Here is a 27,491-nt window from a genome sequence, read left to right on the forward strand (position 1 = left end):
AAGCCAGAAAGATAAAGACCAATACAGTATACTAACGCATATATATGGAATTTAGAAAGATGGTAACGATAACCCTATAAGCAAAATAGAAAAAGAGACACAGATGTACAGAACAGACTTTTGGACTCTGTGGGAGAAGGCGAGGGTGGGATGTTTTGAGAGAACAGCATCGAAACATGTATATTATCAAGTGTGAAACAGATCACCAGCTCAGGTTGGATGCATGAGACAAGTGCTCGGGGCTGGTGCACTGGGAAGACCCAGAGGGATGGGGTGGGGAGGGAGGTGGGAGGAGGGATTGGGATGGGGAACACATGTAAATCCATAGCTGATTCATGTCAATGTATTGCAAAAACCACTACAATATTGTAAAGTAATCAGCCTCCAACTAATAAAAATAAATGGAAAAGAAATAACATATGGCAATAGAGAAAAAAAAAAGATTCAATAAAGACTCGTTGTGACAATAAAAAAAAAATAGCACTGTTCAAAAGAGCTTTCTGCAGTCATGAAATGGTCCACAGATGTTCTACCCAGTTCTGTAGACTCACAGGCCTATGAAGCACTGGAAATGTTACAAGTCACGCTGAAGAACTGAATTTTTAATTTCATTTCAATTAAATATAAATAGTCACATGTGTGGCTTGTGGCTACTCTACTGGACAGTACAGGTATAACAGCTAGTTCAGGAGCCCAGGCAAGAGATGATGAGCTAGGGCACAGACAGCAGAGATGGAGAGGAGGCGGCCAAGGCAAGAGCAGTTTAGGAGGCGATGTGGCAGGACCTGGGATGTACCAAATACAGGTGAGGGGGAAACAGTCAAAGATGAGTCCCAAGTGCTGAGCAGAGATAACGGAGAGAAAGGCCAGGTCACAAGCTGAACAGGAGCGTGTATGAGAACACAGAGGGAAACGTGCTGCGTTCTATTTCAGACACGTGGATTCTGACGTGCCACCTGGGAGAAGAAAACACTTGACTACAATGCAGAGAAGTAAGTAATATTAAATATGCTTTTCTATAGATAAAGCCACTGCAGTACAGGAATGTTACATAACTTAGCCAAGGTCAGAGCAAGTAAGTGGCAAGGTTAAATTGCAACTGAAGTTGCTATGATTCTAAAATTCTGGCATAGTTCATTACACCACATTGAGAAAATGGGTAATAGCTGAAACCTTGAAAGCACAATTCACTCAGGGGAAAGCACAGAGAAGGTCAGAGGGTCCAGAGGAGAGCCCTGGGGAACACCAGCATTTAAGGAACTGTCTATTACTTGAAAGACTGAGACAGGATGGTCAGAGCACTCCGAGAACCAGTGCAGTGTCCTGAAGGAGAAGGGGCGCTGTGGCATTACAAGCAGATGGCCAACAGTATCAAGTCCACAGGGAGATGCAATGAGACAGGCACCAAAGAGTGTTCACTGGATTTTACACATGCAAGTCACTGGTACCACTAATGAAATCATTCTAACAAAATGACAGAAGAGGAAGCCTAGTTTTAATGCATTAAAGAACAAAAAAAGATACAACCAAGTAGAGAAGGCAAACACAAACTATGCACTTCTAGTGTTGACTAGATTTTAGCATATTGAATATACACTACATTTAGCACTTTTTGCATATGTAGTGAATGAAAAGCACTAGGTCAGGTACTTGACACACGTAAGTAAATGTACAACCAAACATATAACGACATAGAATCTTCACAATAAGCTGTGAGGCCTATCAGTCAGTTCAGTTCACTTGCTCAGTCGTGTCCAACTCTGCGACCCCATGAATCGCAGCACGCCAGGCCTCCCTGTCCATCACAAACTCCCGGAGTTTACTCAAACTCATGTCCATCGAGTCAGTGATGCCATCCAACCATCTCATCCTCTGTCATCCCCTTCTCCTCCTGCCCCCAATCCCTCCCAGCATCACAGTCTTTTCCAATGAGTCAACTCTTCGCATGAGGTGGCCAAAGTATTGGAGTTTCAGCTCAGCATCAGTCCTTCCAATGAACACCCAGGACTGATCTCCTTTAGGATGGACTGGTTGGATCTCCTTGCAGTCCAAGGGACTCTCAAGAGTCGCCTCCAACACCATAGTTCAAAAGCATCAATTCTTCGCCGCTCAGCTTTCTTCACAATCCAACTCTCACATCTATACATGACCACTGGAAAAACCATAGCCTTGACTAGACGGACTTTGTTGGCAAAGTAATGTCTCTACTTTTTAATATGCTATCTAGGTTGGTCATAGCTTTCCTTCCAAGGAGTAAGTGTCTTTTAATTTCTTGGCTGCAATCACCATCTGCAGTGATTTTGGAGCCCAAAAAAATAAAGTCTGACACTGTTTCCACTGTTTCCCCATCTATTTCCCATTAAGTGATGGGACCAGATGCCATGTTTTCTGAATGTTGAGCTTTAAGCCAACTTTTTCACTCTCCTCTTTCATTTTCATCAAGAGGCTCTTTAGTTCCTCTTCACTTTCTGCCATAAGGGTGGTGTCATCTGCATATCTGAGGTTATTGATATTTCTCCCAGCAATCTTGATTCCAGCTTGTGCTTCTTCCAGCCCAGCGTTTCTCATGATGTACTCTGCATATGAGTTAAATAAGCAGGGTGACAATATACAGACTTGACATACTCCTTTTCCTATTTGGAACCAGTCTGTTGTTCCATGTCCAGTTCTCACTGTTGCTTCCTGAGCTGCATATAGATTTCTCAAGAAGCAGGTCAGGTGGTCTGGTATGCCCATCTCTTTAAGAATTTTCCACAGTTTATTGTGATCCACATAGTCAAAGGCTTTGGCACAGTCAATAAAGTAGAAATAGACGTTTTTTTGGAACTCTCTTCCTTTTTCGATGATCCAGCAGATGTTGGCAATTTGATCTCTGGTTCCTCTCCCGTTTCTAAAACCAGTTTGAACATCTGGAAGTTCTCGGTTCACGTATTGCTGAAGCCTGGCTTGGAGAATTTTGAGCATTACTTTACCAGCGTGTGAGATGAGTGCAATTGTGCGGTAGTTTGAGCCTTCTTTGGGATTGCCTTTCTTTGGGATAGGAATGAAAACTGACCTTTTCCAGTCCTGTGGCCACTGCTGAGTGAGGCCTATAGGGATCATTATCCCTGGTTAAAAAGAAAAAAAAAAAAAAAAAAAACACAGGCCCAGAAAGATGAGATAATCTTCCACTCACATACAGTGGGAAGTGGGGCAGCTTGGATTTGAATCCAGGTCTCCTGCCTTCAAAGAACATGTTGTTTGCTCTCTACACTTTCACATCATCAGAGTCTTTAAAAATTGCAGAAAAACTCTTATTTTTAAAATTTCAAATGGCCAAGGCTAAAGAACTTAGTGTCTTCTCGAAGAAATAAAGATTAAAACATATGAAACACTGGCAAACAAAATAAGATAGTACATAAGTACCTGGGAAAGAAAGTTTAAGCAGCAGATATGTAATCTAATTTCTCCTGTTTGGGTTGGAAGGACCATGGTTCCCACCTTTGGTGAGAAAAACAAGTGATGAGGCTAATTGCTTGGTAAGCATAACGATGCATTTGCAGCAGAAGAGTCTTCATCTTTGGAATGCTTTTAGGATACATGTAGGCTAGGGTTGCTTATAATAAATGAATCTAGAGTGTACAGATGTATGGGGTCTGACCTCCTTGGGGAACGTTAAGTAATCTATGTAACTATTTGAATATTAAATGGAGATATTTCATAACCAAGACAGCTACTTTATGTCAGCAATATGAACTATACATATCACTTAGAGACCTCATAGGTAACCTCATTCCAGAACGTGCCCAATGCAAAAAAAACTTCAGGAGCCTTGCTGATGGTCCTGAACATCACCATGCTTTGCCAGTGTCTCATGATTACTTGTATCCTTGGGATTATTAGTAAGGTTTTGATACAGGGTAAGCTCCCTAATGCACATGAGTCTGATTAGACTCCCAATTCTCTGAGCTATCTCTGTAATAAGATACAAAAAGCTACATGTAATTGTGGGAGCTTTCCCTGGGTTTGGGACTTTGACCTAAAACTTGAAAGACAGGCAAATTTTTCAAAGATGGAGGGAAAATGGAGGATACGAATAAAGGAGGAAAAGTGAGAAAAATCCACAGGTGCATGAGATAGTTTAAAGGTATAAAACTAACTCTAATGAGTGGTAAGAAATTAGGCTGGAGACATGGAGCACATCACAGAAAGCTTCAAAAGTTCAGAGAGGACTCTAAAGAAGGCACAGCATTACTCTAAAGTAAGGCACTGAAAGTGGGACAAAAGAAAGATGACTTGGAGGCACTATGAGGAAAGGACTGAAGAGTGGGTGAATGGAGAATCAGGAAGTCAGTTAGAAAGCTATCAGTCACCCATGAGATCCTAAAGGCCCTAAACTAGGACCATGGGTACGGAATGAAAGGAGCAGCTAAACATTACACAGAAAAAATTACAGCAGACCCTGTTAAATGACAAGATAATGGTAATAAATTATAATAATAAAGCCATTATCAAAATGAGCAACTACCTCTCTCCAGGAGGTGGAGCTTAATTTCTCCCCAGAATGGGTTACATACTTCATGCCTTGCTTTCAAAGAAGAGAATAAGGAAAAGGAAAAACTTCACAGCAGAGAAACTTGTCAAACACCACCTCAACCACACAGTGGATGTTCACACCCCCTGTGATGTCACATGGACATCATACAGCTCCTGATATGTGACAAGGGCAGTTCAGTTCAGTCACTCAGTCATGTCTGACTCTGCGACCCCATGGACTGCAGCACACCAGGCTTCCCTGTCCATCACCAACTCTCGGAGCTTGCTCAAACTCGTGTCCATCAAGTCAGTGATGCCATCCAACCATCTCATCCCCTATCATCCCCTTCTCCTTCTGCCCTCAATCTTTCCCAGCATCAGGGTCTTTTCCAGTGAGTCAGTTCTTCGCATCAGGTGGCTAAAGTATTGGAGTTTCAGCTTCAGCATCAGTCCTTCCAATGAATATTCAGGACTGATTTCCCTTAGGTGGATCTCCCTGCAGTCCAACGGACTCTCAAGAGTCTTCTCCAACACCACAGTTCAAAAGCCTCAATTCTTCAGCACACAGCTTTCTTTATAGTCTCTTACATCCACACGTGACTACTGGAAAAACCATAACTTTGACTAGATGGACCCTGGTTGGCAAAGTAATATGCTTTCTAATATGCTGTCAAGGTTTGCCATAACTTTCCTTCCAAGGAGTAAGTGTCTTTTAATTTCATGGCTGCAGTCACCATCTGCAGTGATTTTGGAGTCCCAAAAAATAAAGTCTGTCACTGTTTCCATTGTTTCCCCATCTATTTGCTATGAAGTGATGGGACCGGATGCCATGATCTTCATTTTTTAAATGCTGAGTTTTAAGCCAGCTTTTTCAAATGTTGAGTTTTAAGCCAGCTTTTAAGTGACAAGAAGGGCACTTCACCTCTATAGGATTTGGTCCAAAAACCTATAACCTTTGCCTAGTCATGAGAAAAACCGGTAAATCTAGACTGCATGATTCTACAAAATAACTGGAGAGTATCCTTTAACAATGTTAAGGTCATGAAAAACAAGGAAAGGCTAAAGACTAAGAATCTGTTACAGACCAGGGTGGATCGGGGAGGAAGACTGACAACTAAATGTAACGTGGCAGCCTGGATTGAATCATAGAAAAGACACTAATAGAAAAACTCGGGGAATCCAACACAGTCTGGAGTTTACTTAGTAATAATGAGTCAATGCTGGCTTAGTTTTGACAAATGTTCCGTGATAATGTAAGATATTAACAAAAGGGGAAACTAGGTGAAGGGTATGTGGGAGTTTTTGTGTAATTTTTGTGCCTTTTCTGTAAATCTAAAATTAAAAGATTCTTTTAAAAGAGGGACAACATAATGTTGGTATCAAAATTTGGGAACAGGAGGAAGTTGGTGTCAGGGATATTAACTGGACCCAAGATAAATCCAGTACAACAAAGTATTGTCATACCACAAAGGAAGCTGGGTTCAAGAGCCAGGGTCACCACCAATCTTGGCTAAGTTTCCTTCACCTTTCCAAGTCTCAATTTCCTCATTTGTACAATGGTGATAGTTCATATCACATATTCTCATTTTTATAGCTAGGATCTTGAGGAAAATATTTCCCCAAACTAAACAACCCAAGTATAAAATAATTAATGATATCAGTAACCTACCGCTGATTCACAAAAGGGCTGGAAAGTTCTGCAAGCAGGCGGAAATTCCCAATGTACACCAGCACACCATCCTTCTGGGTGATAAATATAAAACATCATGTCAGGGTTAACATTCTTATCAAAATCTCCAATCACATTCAATAGCTTCTTGGCATAAAACAATGATCAATATAAACACAAAACAAGTCTGCTAAAGTGATCTTCTTTATGAAAACTTAGAAATGTCATTAGAATTCTACAGTATTTTTTAAAGACAACATATTGCATACTTATGTTCATTTACGTACATAATGTTCACTCAGAAAGACAGATTTCAAGCAGCAGTCTCATGCTGAACTAATGAATTCTGCAAATAGCGATGAGTAACAGCATTCTCAAATTACCATAGAAATAGTGATCATGGTAGTGTGAATTTCAAAAGTTGAGTAATTTTATGGCAATTAAATACCTAATAGGAATGTAGTTTTATATCCATTAGACACACCTTAAAAATCTCCAGAGTGTGCTTCACTTCCTAAATAACAATATAAGCCTATAAGCAGACACACACTTGCCAAATATAACGATACATATTAAACCTTATCTATCATATTTGATCTGAAAAATATATTTGTCAATCAAAAGATCCTATAGCTAAAACACATACTTTGGGGACCTTTCTGAATTTAGAAACATAATGCTTAGTACATTCCACTAATTTAATAACAAGAAAAGTATAATAGTGTTAATAAGCATTAGAACTAAAACCAAAAGTATACATTCCAAAAATGTTATGTAATTTTAAAAATGTTACTAGGTAAATGGAATCATTCTAGCACTTCCAATTAAATCAGAATTATGATTATACACCAAAAGAAATAGTCCCATCTGCCCTCAAAACATTCCCAGATGGCGCTAGTGGTAAAGAACCTGCCTGTCAATGCAGGAGACATAAGGGACATGGGTTTATTCCAAAGTTGGGAAAATTCCCTAGAGGAGGGCATGGCAACCCACTCCATTATTCTTGCCTGAGAATCCCATGGACAGAGAAACCTGGCAGGCTGGAGTCCATAGGTTTGCAAAAGAGTCAGACACGACTGAAGTGATTTAGCATGCACACCCTCAAAACGTTAGATACACCACTTCAGAAACATTTTTCCCACTGTTTATAGCACATTGCCTTCCAAATGGGAACAATATAAAGCAACATTTTAGAAAATGATAATGAATGGACTTTTTATTTGAAGAGTCTCAATTCTTTTCTATGTAAGTTATTTTAGGGGTTAAAAACTGAGAGCTGGATTGCAAGAATTAGTTTTTCCAAGATAAATCTAAAACTAAAACTTTTCATCATCTCAAACTCGCTGTCCTTAGCAAAACTGAAATGGGTTATGAGGAAGAGGAGAGGACAGCAGAAAGATGAAGACAATAGCCAAGATGAGCTCTGTGCATGTGGGGGGTGATGGGGAAGAAGGGGAAGATGATCAACATTTTAGAGGCAACTGGACAGTTCAAAAACACATGACAGTACATGGGAAATAACTATGCACATGTGTTGTTACTTTAACACAGAAATATGTGTGAATTCGAAATTCTATATTATTCTATACTATTTGCTTTTCTGTTACAGTAAATGCTTTTATTTAAATAATAGAACTAGTTAATATCAGTAACTAGTAATTAATAGTGGGACTAATCAAACAAATCAAATTGTGGAAAAATATAATATTTTAATATTATATCTTCTGATCTTTTATTTCTCTTTGATGTTGAAATTTGGTAGGTTATACTATGTTTTCAGAAGCATAAATGTAAGACTTTTTAAAAGAAGAATGCAAATACAATAGGACTAAACAGTTATTACCCATATTTAATAAAAAAATTATGATATCTTTTTACCCATGACATAGTAGGACATTTTCACTCCTTATTTCCTTTTCCAATAGTACCTTTCTGAAATGTCTGCAGCCCTTAGGATATCCTTATTTTTTGCAGCATTAAAACAACTACAGTTAAATATAAAATTTACTTTGACTTGTAACTGTGCTCTTAGAGGTCCACATTACTGGCATCAGTCAAATATGATGATCTCAAGCTAAATATTTTCTCAGTAAAGTTGTTTAAGCATAAAATACATAAAATTTTACTTACTAGCAATAGCAGGCTTTTTTTTTTTTCATTTATTTTATTAGTTGGAGGCTAATTACTTTACAATATTGTAGTGGTTTTTGCATAGCAGGCTTTTAGAGTTATAAGAATTAAGTTTCCAGCTCTCTAACAATATCCATTCACTTTGTAGCTACAGGCTTCTTCTGGTAGACCAGCAGTTTGCATGATCATTTGTATGTATAAATTCATTATATATGCTATTTCTAAAATGTCTAAAATACATATTATTTTAAGATACCCTAGAGCATACTGAATGACTTCCAGTAAGTTATAGTTTTAGTATAAAAAAAGTTCTATTTAATGTAGCTACTCTTCTCTGGTAACATTCTTGAGTTCTGAGGCAGTCTTATTTCCAAATACCTGAGCCAGTATTTCACTGTATGAGTTTTCTCATTTCATTGTATGCAATTTCACAATCTGCACATAACATCAAGTGATGCAGGCACTGATAGTTCACCGTTTTCTAGCTCCTTATGGCCTCTTCAACTATCCTCAGTTTTGCAGAACCAGTACATAAATATCTGTTTCACTGCAACATTTTTCTGCATTCTCATCCTCAATCTATTTCCAAACTAAAGGACATTCCTCTTGCCTCACACTCTGAACATATGCTTGCAGAGCAGGCCAACATTTGCTGGCAGCAGTCATAGCTACTTGCAGGCTCTTGTCCACAAAGGTTATCTCCTTCCATCTCCATAAAGTCAAATATCTCATTAAGTGTTTCTTCAGGTTTTGAGTAAATGGAAGGTGAGCAAGAACTTTCATTATGAAAGCTTCAATGTCACAGGTAAGCAAATCACGTTCCTTTTTAAGATGTAGAAGACATCTAGCAGGTAATATCTTTTCACTTTTCTTGGTAAGAAGTTTACAGACTGAATGAAATTTGCCAAAGTTGACAGTAGTACTGTCTGCTATAAAATGCAGATAGATGAGCAAAATCTAACTTGTTTTTGTATAGTAAATCAACAATTTTTATGTTTTATGTGGTTTCTTTATAATTGTCACAGAAATCAAAAGTTCAGTTTGAAACTCCATTTTTCAAATCAAAATACCAAAGATGGAGGGGGACATCTTTTTGTTGCTGCAATTCAATAAATCACTTGACATACTGCAGATAGAATGATCGTTGATAAGGTCTGACAGAATCAACTCTATATAAGAAGCCATCACATCTGTTACCAAAATTTCCCCCTTCTCTCACCTACAGAATATTTTAGTTGCACCTTCTGAATCAGGAAATCCAGCTTTACTCAGTTTCACAGAGCAATCAAGGGGATAAAATGTGTACATTCATGTGGAATATCCAAGTTAAGTCAATGCCTGCTATTTTCATTTGAGCATTGGTGTCTTCTTGCAAGATGAGAAAAGCCCAGATTGAGATGTATCTGCCTGTATTGTTCCAGATCTGTGAGATTTGGTCTCTTCAGGTGCTTTTACACCCTCTTCTCCATCAGGCCTGTGTTGGAGGCTAGAGCCACTATAACAAAGTACTGCAAACTGAATGCCTTAAACAACAAAAATGTATTATTTAACAGTTAGAGGCTAGAAGTCCAAGACCAAGGATCAACAGGGCCATGCTCCTTCTGAATGTTTTAGGGAAGAAGTTATTTTAGACCTTTCTCCTAGATTCTAACCATTCCTTAGTTTCTGGCAGCTCAGCTCTAATCTTCATATGACGTTTTCCTTGTGTGCATGTCAGTGCCCAAATCCCCTTTTCATGAGAACACCAATCATATTGGATTAAGGACCAATACTACTCAAGTATGACCTGATTTTCACTTAACTAATTATCTCTATAATGACCCTATTTCCAAATTAGGCCATATTCTGAAGTACTGGGGCTTAGGACTTCAACATATACATTTGAGGTTAGGGTGGGGCAGGGGACACAATTCAATCCAAAATTCTTTTATGCACATTGTGCAGTATGTTCTGCTTTGATTATCCAACTTCCTAATTGTCTTTCTATCCATCTATGATAACATATCACTATACACAATAATATATACTATGTATATATATCCATATATAACTACTACTATAACCTTCTTTCTTGGTCATACTTGTGGCAGTCTGGTGGTATCATAACTGTTGTCATTTTCATTATCTGCTCTTAGAAAAAATGGTCACAATATGTACAGTACTAATAAATTAAGCTAACACTGTTTCAATAAAAATACAACATTAATCCAACGGGCAAAGTCAAGGATGACAACACACTTAAGTTGCATCATTCAGAGTGATGTGACAACAGATGACCCATTATTGAGAATTGCAAATCATGGTTGCCATGATTTTTTTGCATCACAGGGAGGGGTTTCATGGGATGTAGGTTTTTTGATGGTAAAATGGTAAAACCAGGATAGACAAAGGCAGCCCACTCCTAACTTTACTTTATTATGAATTTTATTATAATGAATTCCAAATGGCAGGTGAATGTTTTCATTTTAATATGTAATAGGAATCACATTCCCAGCTAGGAGATGTGGGAATGAATAAAGAACAAGCATCTTGTCTCTCTTAAGCCACCCAGCAGGAAAAAAAGCACTTTAAAGAGAAAATGAGAAAAAATGTTACTCATATCCCAGGTTCCTGGATAGTTTGTGGGCTTATTTTTAGTTTGAGTGATTTGTTTCAAGGTTAGGTGAGTTTTTCCAAAAGAAGTGGTCAGAACAGTTAAATTAAGAAAAGGCCAGAAGAACAAAAAATTGTAACCAATGACAAACCATTCAAAGAAAATTCTGAAGTTGAAATGCTCTTCTTTTCTCTCCTTCCATAGTTGAATTCTGTAGTGAATAGGTTAAGGGAGAAAAGCCTTGCAAACAGGATAAAACTACAAACAATATGACTGGGGCCACAGAGGACAGAAAATGAAAGGAAAAAAGTTATTTTAGTAAGATTGTTACTTGAACCAGAGGTAAAAATCTTGGATATATTTTTACTAGTATAATCTTTCATTATAACAGATTCAGATACATAATAAACATTTCCTATTTTTTCTTAAAGATAAATTCTCTCATTCATAACATTGCCTTTCCTCCCTCAGTTAAAGGCAGCTCCTCATTCGATCCATTATCAATCATTATTCTTAATGATTTTCTTCTTCTTTTGATTAGTTTTTTTAAGTCTATGCTATTCTAGAAAACTGTATCCAATGTTTAGAGAATATGATAGTCCACACTGCTGTACTGTGAGTTAATGTGTTCCTATGGTCAGTCAAAATCCTTGCTTAATTAGTGTCTTTCAAATAAACAGTTTTTCCAAAGATGAGATCCGACTCTAAAATTTATTTTTGTTTAATTTGCATTTTATGCAACTTCAAAAATATTTAAAAGACACCTCAAAGTCATGTAAAATACTGAAATGATATAGTAGCAATAGCCTTAGTCTTAAACTTTAAAAGAGAATTCTATGAATTATTCTCTAGTTAACTTTAAAAACAAAAAAATATGTTCATGAAATATACTATGTCTAAGACTTTTTTGAGAGTTTAAAAGATTTACTTCTTCCAACTCCTTTCGAATTAGAACAGAATTAAAAATACCTATTAATCAAATTAATATCAGATTAAACCTGACTTTATGATATTCTTTAAGTATTAAAAGTTACTAGTAAAAATAGTATATTTGGTACATTGTTTTTTTCTAAACATGGCCAAAATACAAATTTTTCACATTTTGAGAAAATTTCCTCTAGATTTTCTTTAAAAATAATGGGCATAACATCCTGACCTTTCTCTTAACTTCTCTTACCCCTTTCTAAAGAGAATCAGTTAGTTGTAAGCCAATGATTCTCAAAATGTGGTCCCCAGACTAGCAGCATTAGCATTTCCAGGGAACTTGCTAAATTTGCATAATTTATTTTTGGACCCCATCCCAGACCTACTGAATCAGTAGCCCTGGGGGTAACACCCGTAATCTAGTTTTAACAGGTCCTCTAAGTGATTCCCATATACACTAGTGTTAAAGAGCTACTGTGCTAACCTAGAGATCGAAGTCCTAAAGAAACTAGCTCCCTACTTCTCTGAAATCATAATTAGGGAAGATTTACAAAAGCCCTCATTAAAACCCACAAGTATTATCTAGGTGGACCTGATACATTCCACTAGAAAAGTTTCTTCTGACCCCTTCCTGTCTGTTATTGTACTTAAGTTAAGCCGCTCTGTTATTGTACTTAAGTTAAGCCGTAAAGTGTCCGACTCTTTACGACCCCGTGGACTGTAGCCCACCAGGCTCCTCTGTCCATGGGATTCTCCAGGCAAGAATACTGGAGTGGGATGCCATTTCCTTCTCCAGGGGATCTTCCCGACCTAGGGATCAAACCCAGGTCTCCCGCATTGCAGGCAGACGCTTTAACCCGTGAGCCACCAGGGAAGTCCCTGGTTATTGTACTTAGCCCCCTGCAAATACCTACACCCGCTGTGTCTCACTTACTGTTCTATCCATAAAGCTTAGTGCACGCCTGGCCCAGGTTTCCTGAGTTGAGCCTCGCCTGCTAACCAGTGTAAAGAATCACCTCCAAAATAAAAATCCTAAAAGAATCCTTCAGGCCTGTTTCTGGGCGGGTCGGTGCACCCTGATGAGAATGTTAGTATTCCGCCCAAAAATGAAAAGAGAAAAATATCTCAATTTCAATTTTTTTAAAGAGATCAGTAGAGTAGCATTAGAGGTGATCATAAACTTGCTACGAGAAAAAAAAAAATAGATGGCTGATCTCCAAACCTTGATACATTCAGGTTAGGGAAGGCAAGACAGGAAAAGTGGGCAGGCAACTAAAAGAGGTAGGGGAATTTGAGACCTATGTAATAGCTACCAATCAGAAGGAAAACAGCTAGAAGCAGGTTTTCAATGAGCACACAAGCAGAGTCCCTTGTCATCCCATGACCTCTTGTCTACTGATGAACTTCCCTAACCTCATTTCCAGATCTCTTTAAAATATGAGGAATACTTTGTACCAGAGCTGTTCTTAGGGGGGTATGGCTGTCACTGCCACCACCATGATCTTCATCAGATAAAACAGAATGAGAGATACAGTTAACTGATAGATGAGAGGTCTCTGGATGCCCTGACCTCTTTATCCCAATACTCATGATAGAATTTCCATGAAGACTTACAGGCTAACTGACTGCTTAGAAAGTCTGTAAAACATTATCCTCTTTGGGCAATTAATGATGATTATTAAGCAGTTAAGTTTAAGGAGGCAAGGATAGTTAATGAATGATTATGGGCCTGCAGTCTGAAAACCAGGATTTGAACCGTAGCTCTCCTGGGTGACCTTGGGCAAAGATGACCAAAACCTCAGTTTTTCCATGTGCAAAACAAGCAGAATACCATCCTTATGACAGAACTGATGTGAGAAGAAGACACAGTACATACTAACGGCAAACAGGAAAAATACTAAAACAGAAAAGCACTGCAAAAAAACACTTTTTTTTTTTAAGTTAAAAGTGAAATAGAACCAGGTATTTTTTCTTACCACACAAGTCCTGAAAGGATGTATTCTTTCCTGCCTAGGTACAAGCCTTCAACTCTAGTCATTGATCCCTGGATGACTACACAAGATTAAGGGCCATGCCTGAGGTGATGACAATGAACAGATGATAGGAAAGACAGATCATCATCACAATTAGGACTAAAATGTAGGTTCACTACTGCTATTTTACTATATATTAATAATCACTCCTCAAAAAGTAGTTGATGTTACTTTCTAATTGCTGCAGAAAAAATATCCACACTGGAAAGGAAAATAAATACTTCTAAGGGAAGACTCACCTGTTTTATTTGCCCAGTAGGTTGTATCAACTTTATACCTCACTTTACACAACTAAACTGCATCCAAGCTAAACTTACTTCTTCATGACAAGTTTATGCTTACGACCATCAAAATGTGGTGAGATTGAGATGGCTCTGAAGACTGCCTATTTCAATTACCCACAGATTTCTTAAATCCCTTCTACAAAAGTTCTTCCAGTTTGCCCCCCAGCATGGAAAACTCTGTGTTAAGAGGAGTAGCATCTTCTAAAGCAGCTTTCCAAAAGTTCCAGAACTATTCTGTTCCCTCTTTGACATCCATCTACTTGTCCTATTCCAGATTCTCGCTATCCAAAATCACTTTTTCATATGAAAGTGAAAGTGTGAGTCAGTTGTGTTCAAACTGGATTTGTTTGCAAACCCACTGACTATAGCTCGCCAGGCTCCTCTGTCCACAGAATTCTCCAGGCAAGAATACTGGAATGGGTTGCCATTCCATTCTCCAGGGGATCTTCTCAACCCAGGGATTGAACATGGGTCTCCTACAATGCAGGCAGATTCTTTACCATCTGAGCCACTAGGGAAGCCCCTCTTTTCATATCATAACCCTTCAAATATTGAATGATTGTCCAAGTGCCTGTCTATCTTCTTTATAGGTATCATTTCCATTCTGCACAGAAAATTTTGGCCTATCCTTCTCAGAGTTCCTTAGCCCTATGAACTGCCAGTATTCACAAGACAAAGACAAACAGATGCAACAACAAAACCAACCAATCTCTTGATGAAAAGAACCGTTTACACATAACACTCCCTACATGTTAGCCAATTCAATCACTTACGCACATACATCTTTGGAGGACACTGGGTAACCTTTCGAAAGAGAATTTTAGTAGAACATGTCACTAATCTTAAAAATGTAAATAGCATTTGCCCAGGAACCCCACAAAACTAACCTTTGAAATAACTACGTATAGGCACAAATATGAAGACATAAGAATGTTTATGCAAGTTATATACAATAGTGAAACTTAGAACAAACACATAAGGATAGAGAACAAACACATAAGGATAGGATAATGATGCAACTAGATGGCCTGAAAATAAAAACATTTTCAGAACTTGCTGAAGATTTCGAGAGTGTACCTCCTTTACCCTCTTTCTTGGAAAATATCTGAGGATATACTATAGCATGAGTGAATAAACCAAGACAGATACGGAGTAAGGGAAGCAGTGGCCTCAAACCAGAAGAGTCATGGCAGGAAGCCAGGACATTCAGAAGCACACCTAGAGGGCAGGAGAATGGAGAGCTCCGGGGCAGGTATCTGGGGAATTTGACTGAAGAGACGAGACAACGCAAGTATATGATAAAGGCATAAGTTACAAGGAAAAAAAAAAAAGAAGGCAAATAGTCTAAGCAAAAATTAGATAGGAAAAATAATCCTAGTTGTTCAGTGAACTATTTTAATACAATCATAAGAAACACTTCATTTTCTCTGTGTAGGATCAACTGAAAAGCAATATGATTATAGAATAAAAGGCAAATGTTGTTAAATCTTAGTGATACAAAAGTACACATACAAATGACAGAAACTGGGAAGCAGAGTGGGAGACGTGAACAGAAGGACAGAAGCATAAACATCTTCACCTCAAAGGATCAAGAGGTGCTACAAACCCAAAATAAAAATGTTTCAAGTTTTCAGAGAAACTGAGAGAGGAACTCAAATTACTTTATCTACATGGGAAGAAAGAAGGGAAAGGAGATAGAGGTGGGAGAATTAAACTCTTACCCACCACAGCAAGAAGATAATACATGGTATCTAACACTGGCCAATTAAGACGTGACTGACAGTCACCTAATCACCATCCATTCTGTCCCTTCCTGCATGTGCACGGTGTTCCTCAGATCATGTGCTTGGGTCTCACTTTCCTCCCCTTGAATCTGGGCTGCCTCAGTGACTCATTTGACCACCAGAATATAGAGGAAATGAAGTTCTGGTCTTCTGCAGCTAGGTCACAAGGAGCCATGCAGCTTCCTCCTCGGTCTGTTAGAATATTTGCTCTTAAAATGCTCCCTCTTGGAACACAATAGCCAGGCTGTGAGACGCTCAAGACACATGGAGGGGCCACATACAGGAGCTCCAGGCAAAGAGCCTGCTGATGTTCCGGCAGGGAACCAGCATGAACTACCAGCTACTTGAATGAGCCCCTTTCAATCCAGTCAAGCCTTTAGATTATCCAGTCTCAACTGCTACCTAACAGCACCCACATGAGACCTCACGCAAGGACCACCCAGCTTTCTTTCTTCCTTCTTTTTTTAAAAATATAATTAAAAACTTGTGAATCAATGGGTTTCACTGGCCTAAGTCAGTATTCTAACTGATGATCAAATTGTCACATTTTTAACCAATAGGATAGCCATTGTGTTGGTTCCAGCATCCTTTTGAGAAAACCCTATTAGTCTTTGAGAAAACCCTATTAGGTTCCTTGCTTTCTGACAGATTACCTTATTTTGTTGTATGCAATGCTTCAATATGTAAAACAAATTTAAAATTTTGGGGTTTGATCCTATTTTTGTAATATATATTCATATACAGAAGAGTATCTTTTAATTATGCATATACACAGGACATATTCCTAAATGTAAATGGTGATTAAGTAAATATAAATAGTTATCTCTGGGCTGTGAGACTGAGCATTACCTTTTCTTTTTGCTTGTCAATATTTCCTAATCCTCAAATAAAAATGAGAGACCAAATTAACTTTTTCAAGTAGCTCTGCACTGACATTTCTTATCATAGCTTTTTAAATTACAGTGTTGCCTTAACCACTGTTTACCAAATGTATTCTTTTGTGGTTCTCTTTCTGCACTTCTGAAGTTCTCCTCTGCCTCTTTTAGAGGACTGACTTTCTTTGGGTCCCTGACTGATCACCCTGCACCAACAGGACACTTCTTATTTCTAATGGCATATGGGCCCTTTTCCCCTGGAATAACCATGTATCACCACAAACCTGAAATTTACAAGCACATTCCTGCCCAAATTGGTTCTCCCATTTCCTTTAGGGTCTCCATTCCTCTAGTGCCCTGGGTCACTTTGCCCTCTTGTTTCCCTTCCTTCTCTGAAATCTAAATTAGTCACCATGATCTACTGACTACAGTGTTGCTTTTAGATTAGTTTCTTCCTCATTATTTCTTCCTGCTTATTTAGTATTATGGATATTTCTTCCTGCTTATTAACTTACATGCAGAGTACATCACGTGAAATGCTGGGCTGGATGAAGCACAAGCTGGAATCAAGATTGCCAGGAGAAATATCAATAACCTCAGATATGTAAATGATACCACCCTTATGGAAGAAAGCAGAAAACTAAACAGCCTCTTGATGAAAGTGAAAGAGGAGAGTGAAAAGGTTGACTTAAAACTCAACATTCAGAAAACTAAGATCACGGCATCTGATCCCATCTCTTCATGGCAAACAGATGGGGAAAGAAAGGAAACAGTGAGAGATTTTATTTTTGGGGGCTCCAAAACAGGTGGTGACTGCAGCCATGAAATTAAAAGACACTTGCTCTTTGAAAGAAAAGCTATGACAAACCTAGACAGCACATTAAAAAGCAGAGACATTACTTTGTCAACAAAGGTCCATCTAGTCAAAGCTATGATTTTTCCAGTGGTCATGTATGGATGTGACAGCTGGACTGTAAAGAAAGCTGAGTGCTGAAGAATTGATGCTTTTGAACTGTGGTGTTGGAGAAGACTCTTGAGAGTCCCTTGGACTGCAAGGAGATCAAAAGAGTCAATCCTAAAGGAAATCAGTCCTGAATACTCATTGGAAGGACTGATGCTGAAGCTGAAACTCCAATACTTTAGCCACCTGATGCGAAGGACTGACTCATTTGAAAAGACCCTGATGCTGGGAACGATTGAAGGCAGGAGGAGAAGGGGATGACAGAGGATGAGATGGTTGGATGGCATCACTGAGTGATGGACATGAGTTTGAGCAAGCTCCAGGAGTTGGTGATGGACAGGGAAGCCTGGTGTGCTGCAGTCCATGGGGTCGCAAAGAGTCAGACACAACTGAGCGACTGAACTGAACTGAACTTCCTCATTAATAAAATCACCAAAGTTAAGTTCTTCACAATTTATCATCTACATTGCTCCAATAACCTCCTCAATGAGATCCTTCCACACAAAACTTTTCTCCCCTTACATATCACCTTCAGCTTTATTTTTCTAACATGTAAATTGCATCAAGCTATATTTTTGGCTAAAGGTCCTACAACAATTCTGTGAAAAGTAAAATACAAGGCTGATGAGGTCCAGGGAAGTCCCTTGAATTTTAAAAAATAGCTTCCTATATTTAAATCTTGTGACTTGTGATATTTAATTAGGTAGCTATCTTATTCTTATTCCTTACCCCCCAACTCCTTATTTCAAAACCACAGTGAGCCAGTGAGCTATGCTTCAGTAGCCTGGCTTCCATATTTTCTGATCCTGTACATCAGTAACTCTTAATCTGTTTAATACAATCCACCCGTGGGAGTGAGCATCACGTATGGCAGAGGCTTCCACAGGCATAGGTAGCCATTAGATAAGTTTCATGTTACGTACAATTCGTTGTTACCTTATCCCTACCCCATCAACAAAACTTTCTAAAATATAAGTCAGATAGATGCTATTAAGAGGACAGATTTAATTCAGATCAAATAAACTATATATTTTGATACTTTCCTGTAATAAATTACAGCAAACTCACAACTGAGTAAACTCTCTTTGCTATATAGGTCAATATGGTGTTTCCACTTCTGGCATCTACCTTTAAGGCGCTTTGTCTGTATTAGAATTCATACTGGCCATGACTCTGTGAGAGAAAACAAAGTAAGATTTGTCTGATCCCTCCCAGAGCTTAAAGAAAATTCTTTCAGCCAGTGATTACAAAAATCTGGATTTTCTTATCACGAGAAATTTAATTTTCCAATAGCCAAGAACTGCTAGGGTCGGGAATTCAGGAGGTGAGGGAGGAAGATAAATAAAATTATTATGCACCTATTACAGCTAGTATCATGTTAAATATTGTGCCAATGTCAAGGGTGTGGAGTGGGATGGACACATTTTCCCACCACTAGGGCTGTATAACTGGTGTGAGGTCATTTATGGGCATCCCAACTAGGCTTTGTATAAAACTGACTATGTTCTACTGTAGCAATTAGGAGGTACTTTCTCTAGGCTATTTGAACTGACTCAGAATCTTAGGTCATTTCCATGATCTAAGAGAACCCTTTTAAGGCACCATCAATATAGAAATGAGATTTGGGAACAAATTCTACCATGTATTCAATTACTGTTTGCTTCACTTAAATCATAAGTTTTTCATGATTTACTTATAAGACAGAGTTGAAGGTTTGAGGCAACACACTGGACTAGTTTGCCAAATCAGGCTCATGGGAAACAGTGATCTTACCTAGAGTTGCTGCTGCTGCTAAGTCACTTCAGCTGTGTCCGACTCTGTGCGACCCCACAGACGGCAGCCCACCAGGCTCCACCGTCCCTGGAATTCTCTAGGCAAGAATACTGGAGTGGGTTGCCATTTCCTTCTCCAATGCGTGAAAGTGAAAAGTGAAGTCGCTCAATCGTGTCCGACTCTTAGCAACCCCATGGACCACAGCCCACCAGGCTCCTCCATCCATGGGATTTTCCAGGCAGCTTTACTAATTGCTACAAGCAGAGAGGCTATCAGATTAATGCAGAGGAAGCAGAGATAGGTTTGGGATATGAAGGGAAGTTGGCAAGCCAGGTCCTTCCTGTGTTGAACAAGCAGTTCTGGCCCAAAGAAGTTAAGGCTCTACTAGGTGAGATTTACAAAGTTCCTCACACAACAATAGGAGTCTATCTTATAAAACGTCCTCATCTTATGCCTCTTAAAATATTGTAGAGCCTACATGACATTCTCCAAGGAGCCAGGCCTCACAGAGCCTGGCTTCTCTTTACTACAGGGAATCCTTGGCCAGGAAAAGGCTAAGGGCATTTCAGGGTTAAGATCGCCTTCTTCTAACAGTACATACCCTATTTACTCAAAGGTCCAGGTGACAGGAGATTAGACCTGGGTCGCTTGCCTTCTTTCTCCCCCTCCCTTTCTTCCCAGGAAGTGAATGGGTTTGCACACCGGCTGCTTGCGCCACTTCCTTACTTAAGAACTTGGTGACAAAATGTAGCTTCTTACTCGCCCAGTGCTTAGCTATCCGTATTAGGAGTAAGTCCAATAATTTCATCAAAACAACTGAATCACAGGATCTCAGATTAGAACAGAATTTTAAAGATAATTTAGTACAAGCTCCTACCTAAAGCTTCTGCTTATTAGATCCATTTTTATACCTATCTGATTGAAGATACCTTATGGAGAAGAATCACTTTAAAAGGCTGTTGTTAAAATCTTCTATTCATTGGGGATGTCTCTTTCGTAAAAGAGAAGTCTCCCCTACCTCTCATTACTATCCCCTTTGGTCCTAGTTCCAAGGTCTGAGTTAAACCAGAGTAAGTCTAATTCCTCTTCCATTGAACAGTCATTTCACATTTCTAAGGACATTTCAAAACCACATAGATGTCCTACAACTTATCTCTTCTATGCTGACCTCTCTGGGTCCTTCAGTTGTTTATTCTGGGACAATAGCTACCTAATCTAATCTCTCCTCTACAGCTATCTGGCAGCTCACCTCTGGACAAAGGCAATTTTAGAGACTTCAGAAGCTTTGGGTATGGTCTAACCAGGAAACTACAATTTGTTTGAACTGGATACCAAAACTCCCCTAATAGAGTACACATTTAAAAACAATTTTGTGTTTTAGCAGATGGACATGTTATTGGTACACATGCAATTGTGGTCATCTGCTACTTCCAGGTCATTTCCCTCTTTTTATACACTGTCAAACTCAAATGCAAAACTTGACATTCACCACTATTCAGTTCAGTTCAGTTCAGTCGCTCACTGTTAAGTTCCATCTATTTGTTTCAGCTTATTATTCCTGTCTGAAACATTTAAATATAAAATATATCATCTGACACATTATTAGTTCCTCCTCCTAACTTTGCTTCAGTCATTTGATGTGCTTAGTCGCTCAGCTGTGTCCTACTCTTTGCTACCCCATGGACTGTAGCCCACCAGGCTCCTCTGCCCATGGAATTTTCCAGGCAAGAACACTGAGTGGGTAGCCATTTCCTTCTCCAGGGGGTCTTCCTGACCTAGGGATCAAACCCAGGACTCCCACAATGCAGGCTGCAGGCAGATTCTTTACCTTCTGAGCCACCCGGGAACTCCACAATTGAGAATGGCTTCCCTTGTGGCTCAGCTGGGAAAGGAAGAATTGAGAATAGGCAACATTATTAAAATAATCTTAAAAAACAATAGTTTTTTTAAAACACTGTTAATCATCAAATGTTAGTGAGTCATGGCATTTATTCCACAGCATTGTGGAAATTTTTCTTTAGACTAAATATAAGATCGGTATTTTTCTACTTCTTGTCTCCCGATGTAAATTACAACTTTATCTTATCTTAAACACTAAATCTCATTTTCCAAAACCACTTCATATGTAATTGCTGGCAATATGTTTTTAAAATACAGATACTGGGGTAAAATACTAAACAAAAACCAAAACTCCTCACTCTTGAAGCATGACACAACCATGAAATAAATGTAACAAATGGCATCTGAAACCAAATTTTCTTCCTAAATTGCAGTAGAATGGTTTAATGATTAGATCCTAAGGTAGTGGAATGACACAGAAGAGTTGGCAAAGTATGCACAGACTCAGTCATTTCGTATCAAGTTTGAAAGTTTTCCAAATATACTATAACTCATTGGTTTTTTTGAGGGGAGACAATGATTCACAAGGAACACAAGAAAAGTAAGGCTACCCAAGAAGTCAGAAATGGAGTGCAAAGAGGGTGTTTTACCCTTAAAAATAGGATATTAAAGCATAAATGTGTCACTTCCTTTATGATAAGAGATTAACCTGTCATATTTTCCCTGATTATGAGTATCCTGCCCAAGGGGTGAAAGTTGAATATCAGGGAAAAAAATTGTAGAATTTTTTTTACCTTCCTATGTAAGCAGAAGGGAGAAAACCTCTTAAACTCTAAACCTTTTTACAACCTACAAACACTAAATTCATGACTATCTGATTTGTGTTATATCAGATAAAGTAAAGTTGTTACTTACATAACTATTCAGCAGGGCATACATTTAAAACCTACAGGTAATTAGCCTCCATTCTTAACTTTTTATTTAGTTCCAATTAGAAAATCTTTGAAAAAAACAGCTTAAATAGCTACAGAAGTATCAAGTCAAAGTGCTTTCCAAGTACCAATTCTCACTGCATAAGGGGTAACAATTTCATAAAAGTTTATGTGAAATAAGAATAGTAGTCCTTGCTGTTGGTATTTTGTTAGCTTTACTTAAAATGTAAGCAAGTGATCTGAGAATTCACCACATGGAAAATTTTCCTTATACTCAAATAGTAAATGTAAGATCTATAAATGACATAGGATCTCTATAAACACGTATTAGTTCATCAATTTTGTTTCTATTTTCTTTCCCTGTGAATAGATTCACTTTAATTAAATTTATTTCATACCATTCATTTATTTCATACAATAGAACATAGGAAGACATGTCAAAAAAGCAACCATCTCTTGAAAAATATTGCTGTTGATCTTATCAACTTTACTAAAAAAGGCAATAGTTAATTTCTTTTTTAAAAATCCAGCATTTATGTCACTGACTTTTTTATAAAGGCATAAAAGTTCAAAGAGAACACAGCATTCATCCCACATAATGAAATATTCAACTTGCCAACCCATGTTCAGTCAGCCACTTGCCAAGCTTGTGACTTCTGGTCAAGAGAGAACAACAGTTCATACTAGTCACATTTACAAATGCATGTAAGCGACCTGTTATCCTTCACCAGCTTATATTCTTCTCATAGCACAATGATTATTTGTGACTTGTGTTCATAAACCATATTTCTAACCTGCAGCATGATATTAAACTCAAACAGATACCCACATAAATTCTTCCCTGAATTAACCAATATTAGGTTAGTCAGTTTTCATGTCTTTTTAGCAAAAGTGTTTAGGAAGCAAAGTGCATATATTCCAACTATCTAAGACCTGTAAAAAAGTAGAAGCCTATATGTTATAATTGCTTATAATCTATTAAAATCTAAAAAGGAAGATAAGGAAATAAACAGTAGGAAATGCCAGTAAAAAAAGCCTCTTGTTTCAGAAAATAAAGTGGTTGTGGATACCTACTGGGATATATAAGCATTATAAATAACATTAAAACCAGCATAGTTTTTAAAACATTTACATTAATTACTTAGACTCATGACTTCAAATGGGTGATATAAAGAGATGCTTTGCTATATCTTGTTCTTGCAGAATGATGAACTGATGTCTTCTTTACCAGCTATCTTTGTGTGGGGCAATATAAATAAAAATGGAACATAAATTTGTATGAGTTTTTTTAGAAAAGACCTCAAAACAGTTGCAAATGTCCACTAATATGCATATTTTAGTAACACCAAATTTTAAAAAAGCCAATGGTTACATTTATGTCTTAAAACAGAGAAAACATGGAAGTGTATACAACATGTATTACACAAAATTTATACTATTCTAGTTTACATATGTCTATTATTTCCTAATATCTCTTGGGTTTGGTGGTATATCTAGGCTAAAAAATAATTGACTGAGGAGATGCAAAGGATATAAAATTGCTAATTTACAAATGTATAATGTAGAAAAATAATGTTAGAAATAAAAATTAATGTACATTAGTGCTGGACATTACATTAGATTTGCTGGATCCTCTATTAGTTCAGTCTTGAAGTCCCTGAGCAAGACTCCCCCTCACTCCCCGCCCCACTCTCTAGGCTACTTAAGTGCAATTATGCATTTACAGGGCTTCCCTGATAGCTCAGTTGGTAAAGAATCCACCTGCAATGCAGGAGACCCTGTTCAATTTCTGGGTCGATCCGCTGGAGGAGGGATAGGCTACCCACTCCAGTATTCTTGGGCTTCCCTTGTGGCTCAGCTGGTAAAGAATCCACCTGCAACACAGGAGACCGGGGCTCAATCCCTGGGTTGGGAAGATCCCCTGGAGAAGGGAAAGGCTACCCACTCCAGTGTTCTGGCCTGGAAAATTCCATGGACTGTATAGTCCATGGAGTCATAAAAAGTTGGACGTGACTGAGTGACTTTCACTTCACTTCATGCATTTACATGGAATTATACATGAGATTAAATAGAAAAGAAATATTTTAGCTGGCTATATAGGAATCTATACGTAGCTCCGGCTGTTAAAACATAAATACATCTAGAAAGACAGACAAACATCAAGAGCCACATGATCCTAAAGGTTTTTAAGTGAACATTCAAGAAATTGGGATCATTCGCCTTTCTCAAAGTTTATAAATCCAGAGATATACACACTAATACAAATATACAAGTGAAGGTATTATTTTTGTTAATATACAAAATAACATCACAAGAGTGATCCCTGAATGCATTTGGAGTTGACCTTTATAAATTAAGAATTACATGTTTAGATTTATGTTCACCCTTGAGTCACTACTCCCAGTGTTGTCTGTTTGTTAGACTGCTGGAAATCCTAGCACTCACCAGTATAAAGTGGTATGCATACAGCGCTGTACAATGGTGAATTACAAAATACTTATCACCAATCACTTTCCAATACCAAATGAGAATCAACAAATCTGTAAGAAGGAAAAGTAAGACATTACATAGGAAGAAAGCATCATCATTTTTCAAATGCATTTAACTCTTTCTCCTGACAGCTCACCACAGTCCATTCTGAGCCCACAGCACTTGTCTCATACATCAGGAGATCAACTACCCTCTTACCACAAAGCCGGTGCCTCCAGAGGCTATCTCCCTCACACTACTGTGACTCCTCTAGAATAAGCACCAAGTAGGGGCATCCATCACAGTGCCTGGCATATAGTTATATAATGTATTTGTTGAAAGTATAAATGAATAACTTGTTTCCAGAGTTAAACAAAATACTATTGAATAAAAATAATTGTAAAATAAGCTTAAATTACTGATTTTGTCAGTATGAAAACTCAGAAATTAAGATGGTCCCAGAAAAGGTATCAAATGACCAACTCATTTATAACACAAATTCAGCAAAAGAATTTAAAAATTAACAAAGAATGTGATTAAATATTAATTCAGAAGAGAAAAAAGAAAAGGACCAAGAACTGTAGCTATTAAAAAGAGATCTTAAAAGAGAGCTCAAGGCATTGATTTTCTTTTAATTCAAAATCAGCACCGTGATTCAGAAAATTATTTCCTTTAAGAAAACAGAAATGTCTCAAAATTTGAACACAACTATTTTCTTTACCAAATGGTTAAACATGAAATTTAAACATGGAAACAAATAGCTATCATGGATTGAAACCAGAGGAGAATTCAGGTTTTAAGGATTTGGAGCTTATAGCATGGGGAGTTTCTTTTATAAAAATTGCTAACACAAAACTAGATGTGACTATATACATAAAGATAAAAGAAATTATCAAATTATAAATTTTCAGGAGAGAAAAAAAGTACCATAAATGTGGAAACCAAGAAAATTTTAAAGTGTTAATAATTTCCTGCCCTTTATACTTCTCTAAATGCACTTTCCCTATATTTCAGCTGTATAATCTTTGATCACCAATTTATATTAAGATAATGATTTTATAATATTTTCTATAGAGAGAATGAAAGAATTCACTTTTCACCCAGTTTGGTATAAAAATTTTGTTTCAGTTCATAATCCTTATTTTTAAGTGTTTTGAATTATTGCCTTATTTGAGTAAACCTTTCTCAAGTTCCTTTTGTACAAGATTTCCTAGGTTGTAACTACTCTCTGAATTGACAACAGTCATTAACCAGTGTATGAAGCATATTATAAATTTTGTGTTAACCTTGTCAATGACAGAATTTTGTGCCAAATGAGCAAATATTTTCCCAGTGTGTCCACATGATTCACTCTTCTTTTAATTGGGCCATCAAATAATCCAATAGCCTATTCATTATTTCTATCCCAAATATATCTTTTCCTTTTAATAAATTACTGTGTTTCAATTTAATCTAATTTTTTGGTTACAATTCACTTCTTGATGGCAGAACATTTTCTAAGACCATCTATATCACTTTTGATTCATATTCTATTATTTTTATTTGGGTTTTATTTCAGCTGTTATATTGAGTTCAAAAATTCCAAAACAGTGTTTCCTACATAAATGTCCAAGTCAGGGATCTGTTATTTCTTTCTTGTTTTATTGAGGCAGTTCAAAACGTCTTTTTAAAAAGCGGTTTAAATGGCATATTCTCAACCTAACTTCCACTCTGTCTCGTTGTGTAAAAGATGACTCCAATCTCATCCAACATGAGATGAAATATGACAGAGGGAAATGTGAAGTAGAAAGACTCCATGATCTTAACTGATTATAACTAAAATAGTTTACTTTTGCAGATTTTACCAAAACCATACAAAACCATGACCATGGAAGCACATCTCAAGTGCCTGTGAGATGAGGACTCTCCGGCTTAGACTTCATTAGCTTCAGGGTGATTGCACCTGAGCAACTTTAGTCCAAACAGGGACAATCACTGGTTAAAAAACAAAACAAAACAAAAAACCACTCCAGGTTTAACTGAGGCCTCACTCTACAGTTCTAATCTTTGAGAACTAGAGAGCCACCATGAAAAATGTTTCATATCCTACCATCAGAGCAGACATTTTTTCCCTCAGTATGGGTCCTAAAAGCTACTTCTCAAATACCCAAACCTAAAGCATTGACTCTGTATTCTTTGCATAATTCCATAAGCAGTTTAAAAAGAAACAGACAGATATGAACAACATATCACATACCAGAAACGAGATAGCCTGAAGCAATAGCAACATTCACTTTCCCGAGAGATGGATCACCCCTATAAATATTAAAAAAACAGGTTTCTTTTTTTAGCACATGGTTATAGATGACAGTTACTATTTTTTCTATCGAGATTTAAATATAAATGCTTTCTATAGGTAGCAAATAGTAACCTATCATTTGCATAAGGTATTAATGTTAGCTATGATAATACTTCTAATTGCAATAATCAGAATTTCTTATACTTATTAGCCAAAAGTTTTATGAAAATAAACAACGCTTTATAAGTATGTTCTCGTATGATTTGTTTTTGAAAGGACTAAAATGTAGTTCCAGATGCTGGTGGTTGTTTTGATTCCTATTTTGAATCAGAGGCTCAAACAGGCTCAAGAAATAATCTAGCCTGCCCCGATATAGAGGCAATATATTGAATGCTATTAGCATTCTCACTTTTCTGAGGACTGGAGGGACTT

At 37.6% G+C, this 27,491-nt stretch overlaps 1 protein-coding gene across 6 annotated transcripts in view; it reads right to left on the reverse strand.

The window, feature by feature from the left end:
- Positions 1-27,491, reverse strand: part of LOC122436661 (TLC domain-containing protein 4-like) — a 71,093-nt gene that overhangs the window by 14,747 nt on the left and 28,855 nt on the right. For all 6 annotated transcript variants that reach the window (XM_043460585.1, XM_043460586.1, XM_043460582.1 and 3 more), the window contains exons 4-6: positions 27,018-27,076; positions 24,758-24,852; positions 6,185-6,258 (exon numbers count right to left, since the gene is read on the reverse strand). In XM_043460585.1, coding sequence (XP_043316520.1) covers positions 6,185-6,258; positions 24,758-24,852; positions 27,018-27,076 — 228 coding nt within the window. The remainder of the gene's footprint in view (positions 1-6,184; positions 6,259-24,757; positions 24,853-27,017; positions 27,077-27,491) is intronic.

This window comes from Cervus canadensis, chromosome 2 (assembly GCF_019320065.1).
Source record: "Cervus canadensis isolate Bull #8, Minnesota chromosome 2, ASM1932006v1, whole genome shotgun sequence".
Classification (NCBI taxonomy): domain Eukaryota; kingdom Metazoa; phylum Chordata; class Mammalia; order Artiodactyla; family Cervidae; genus Cervus; species Cervus canadensis.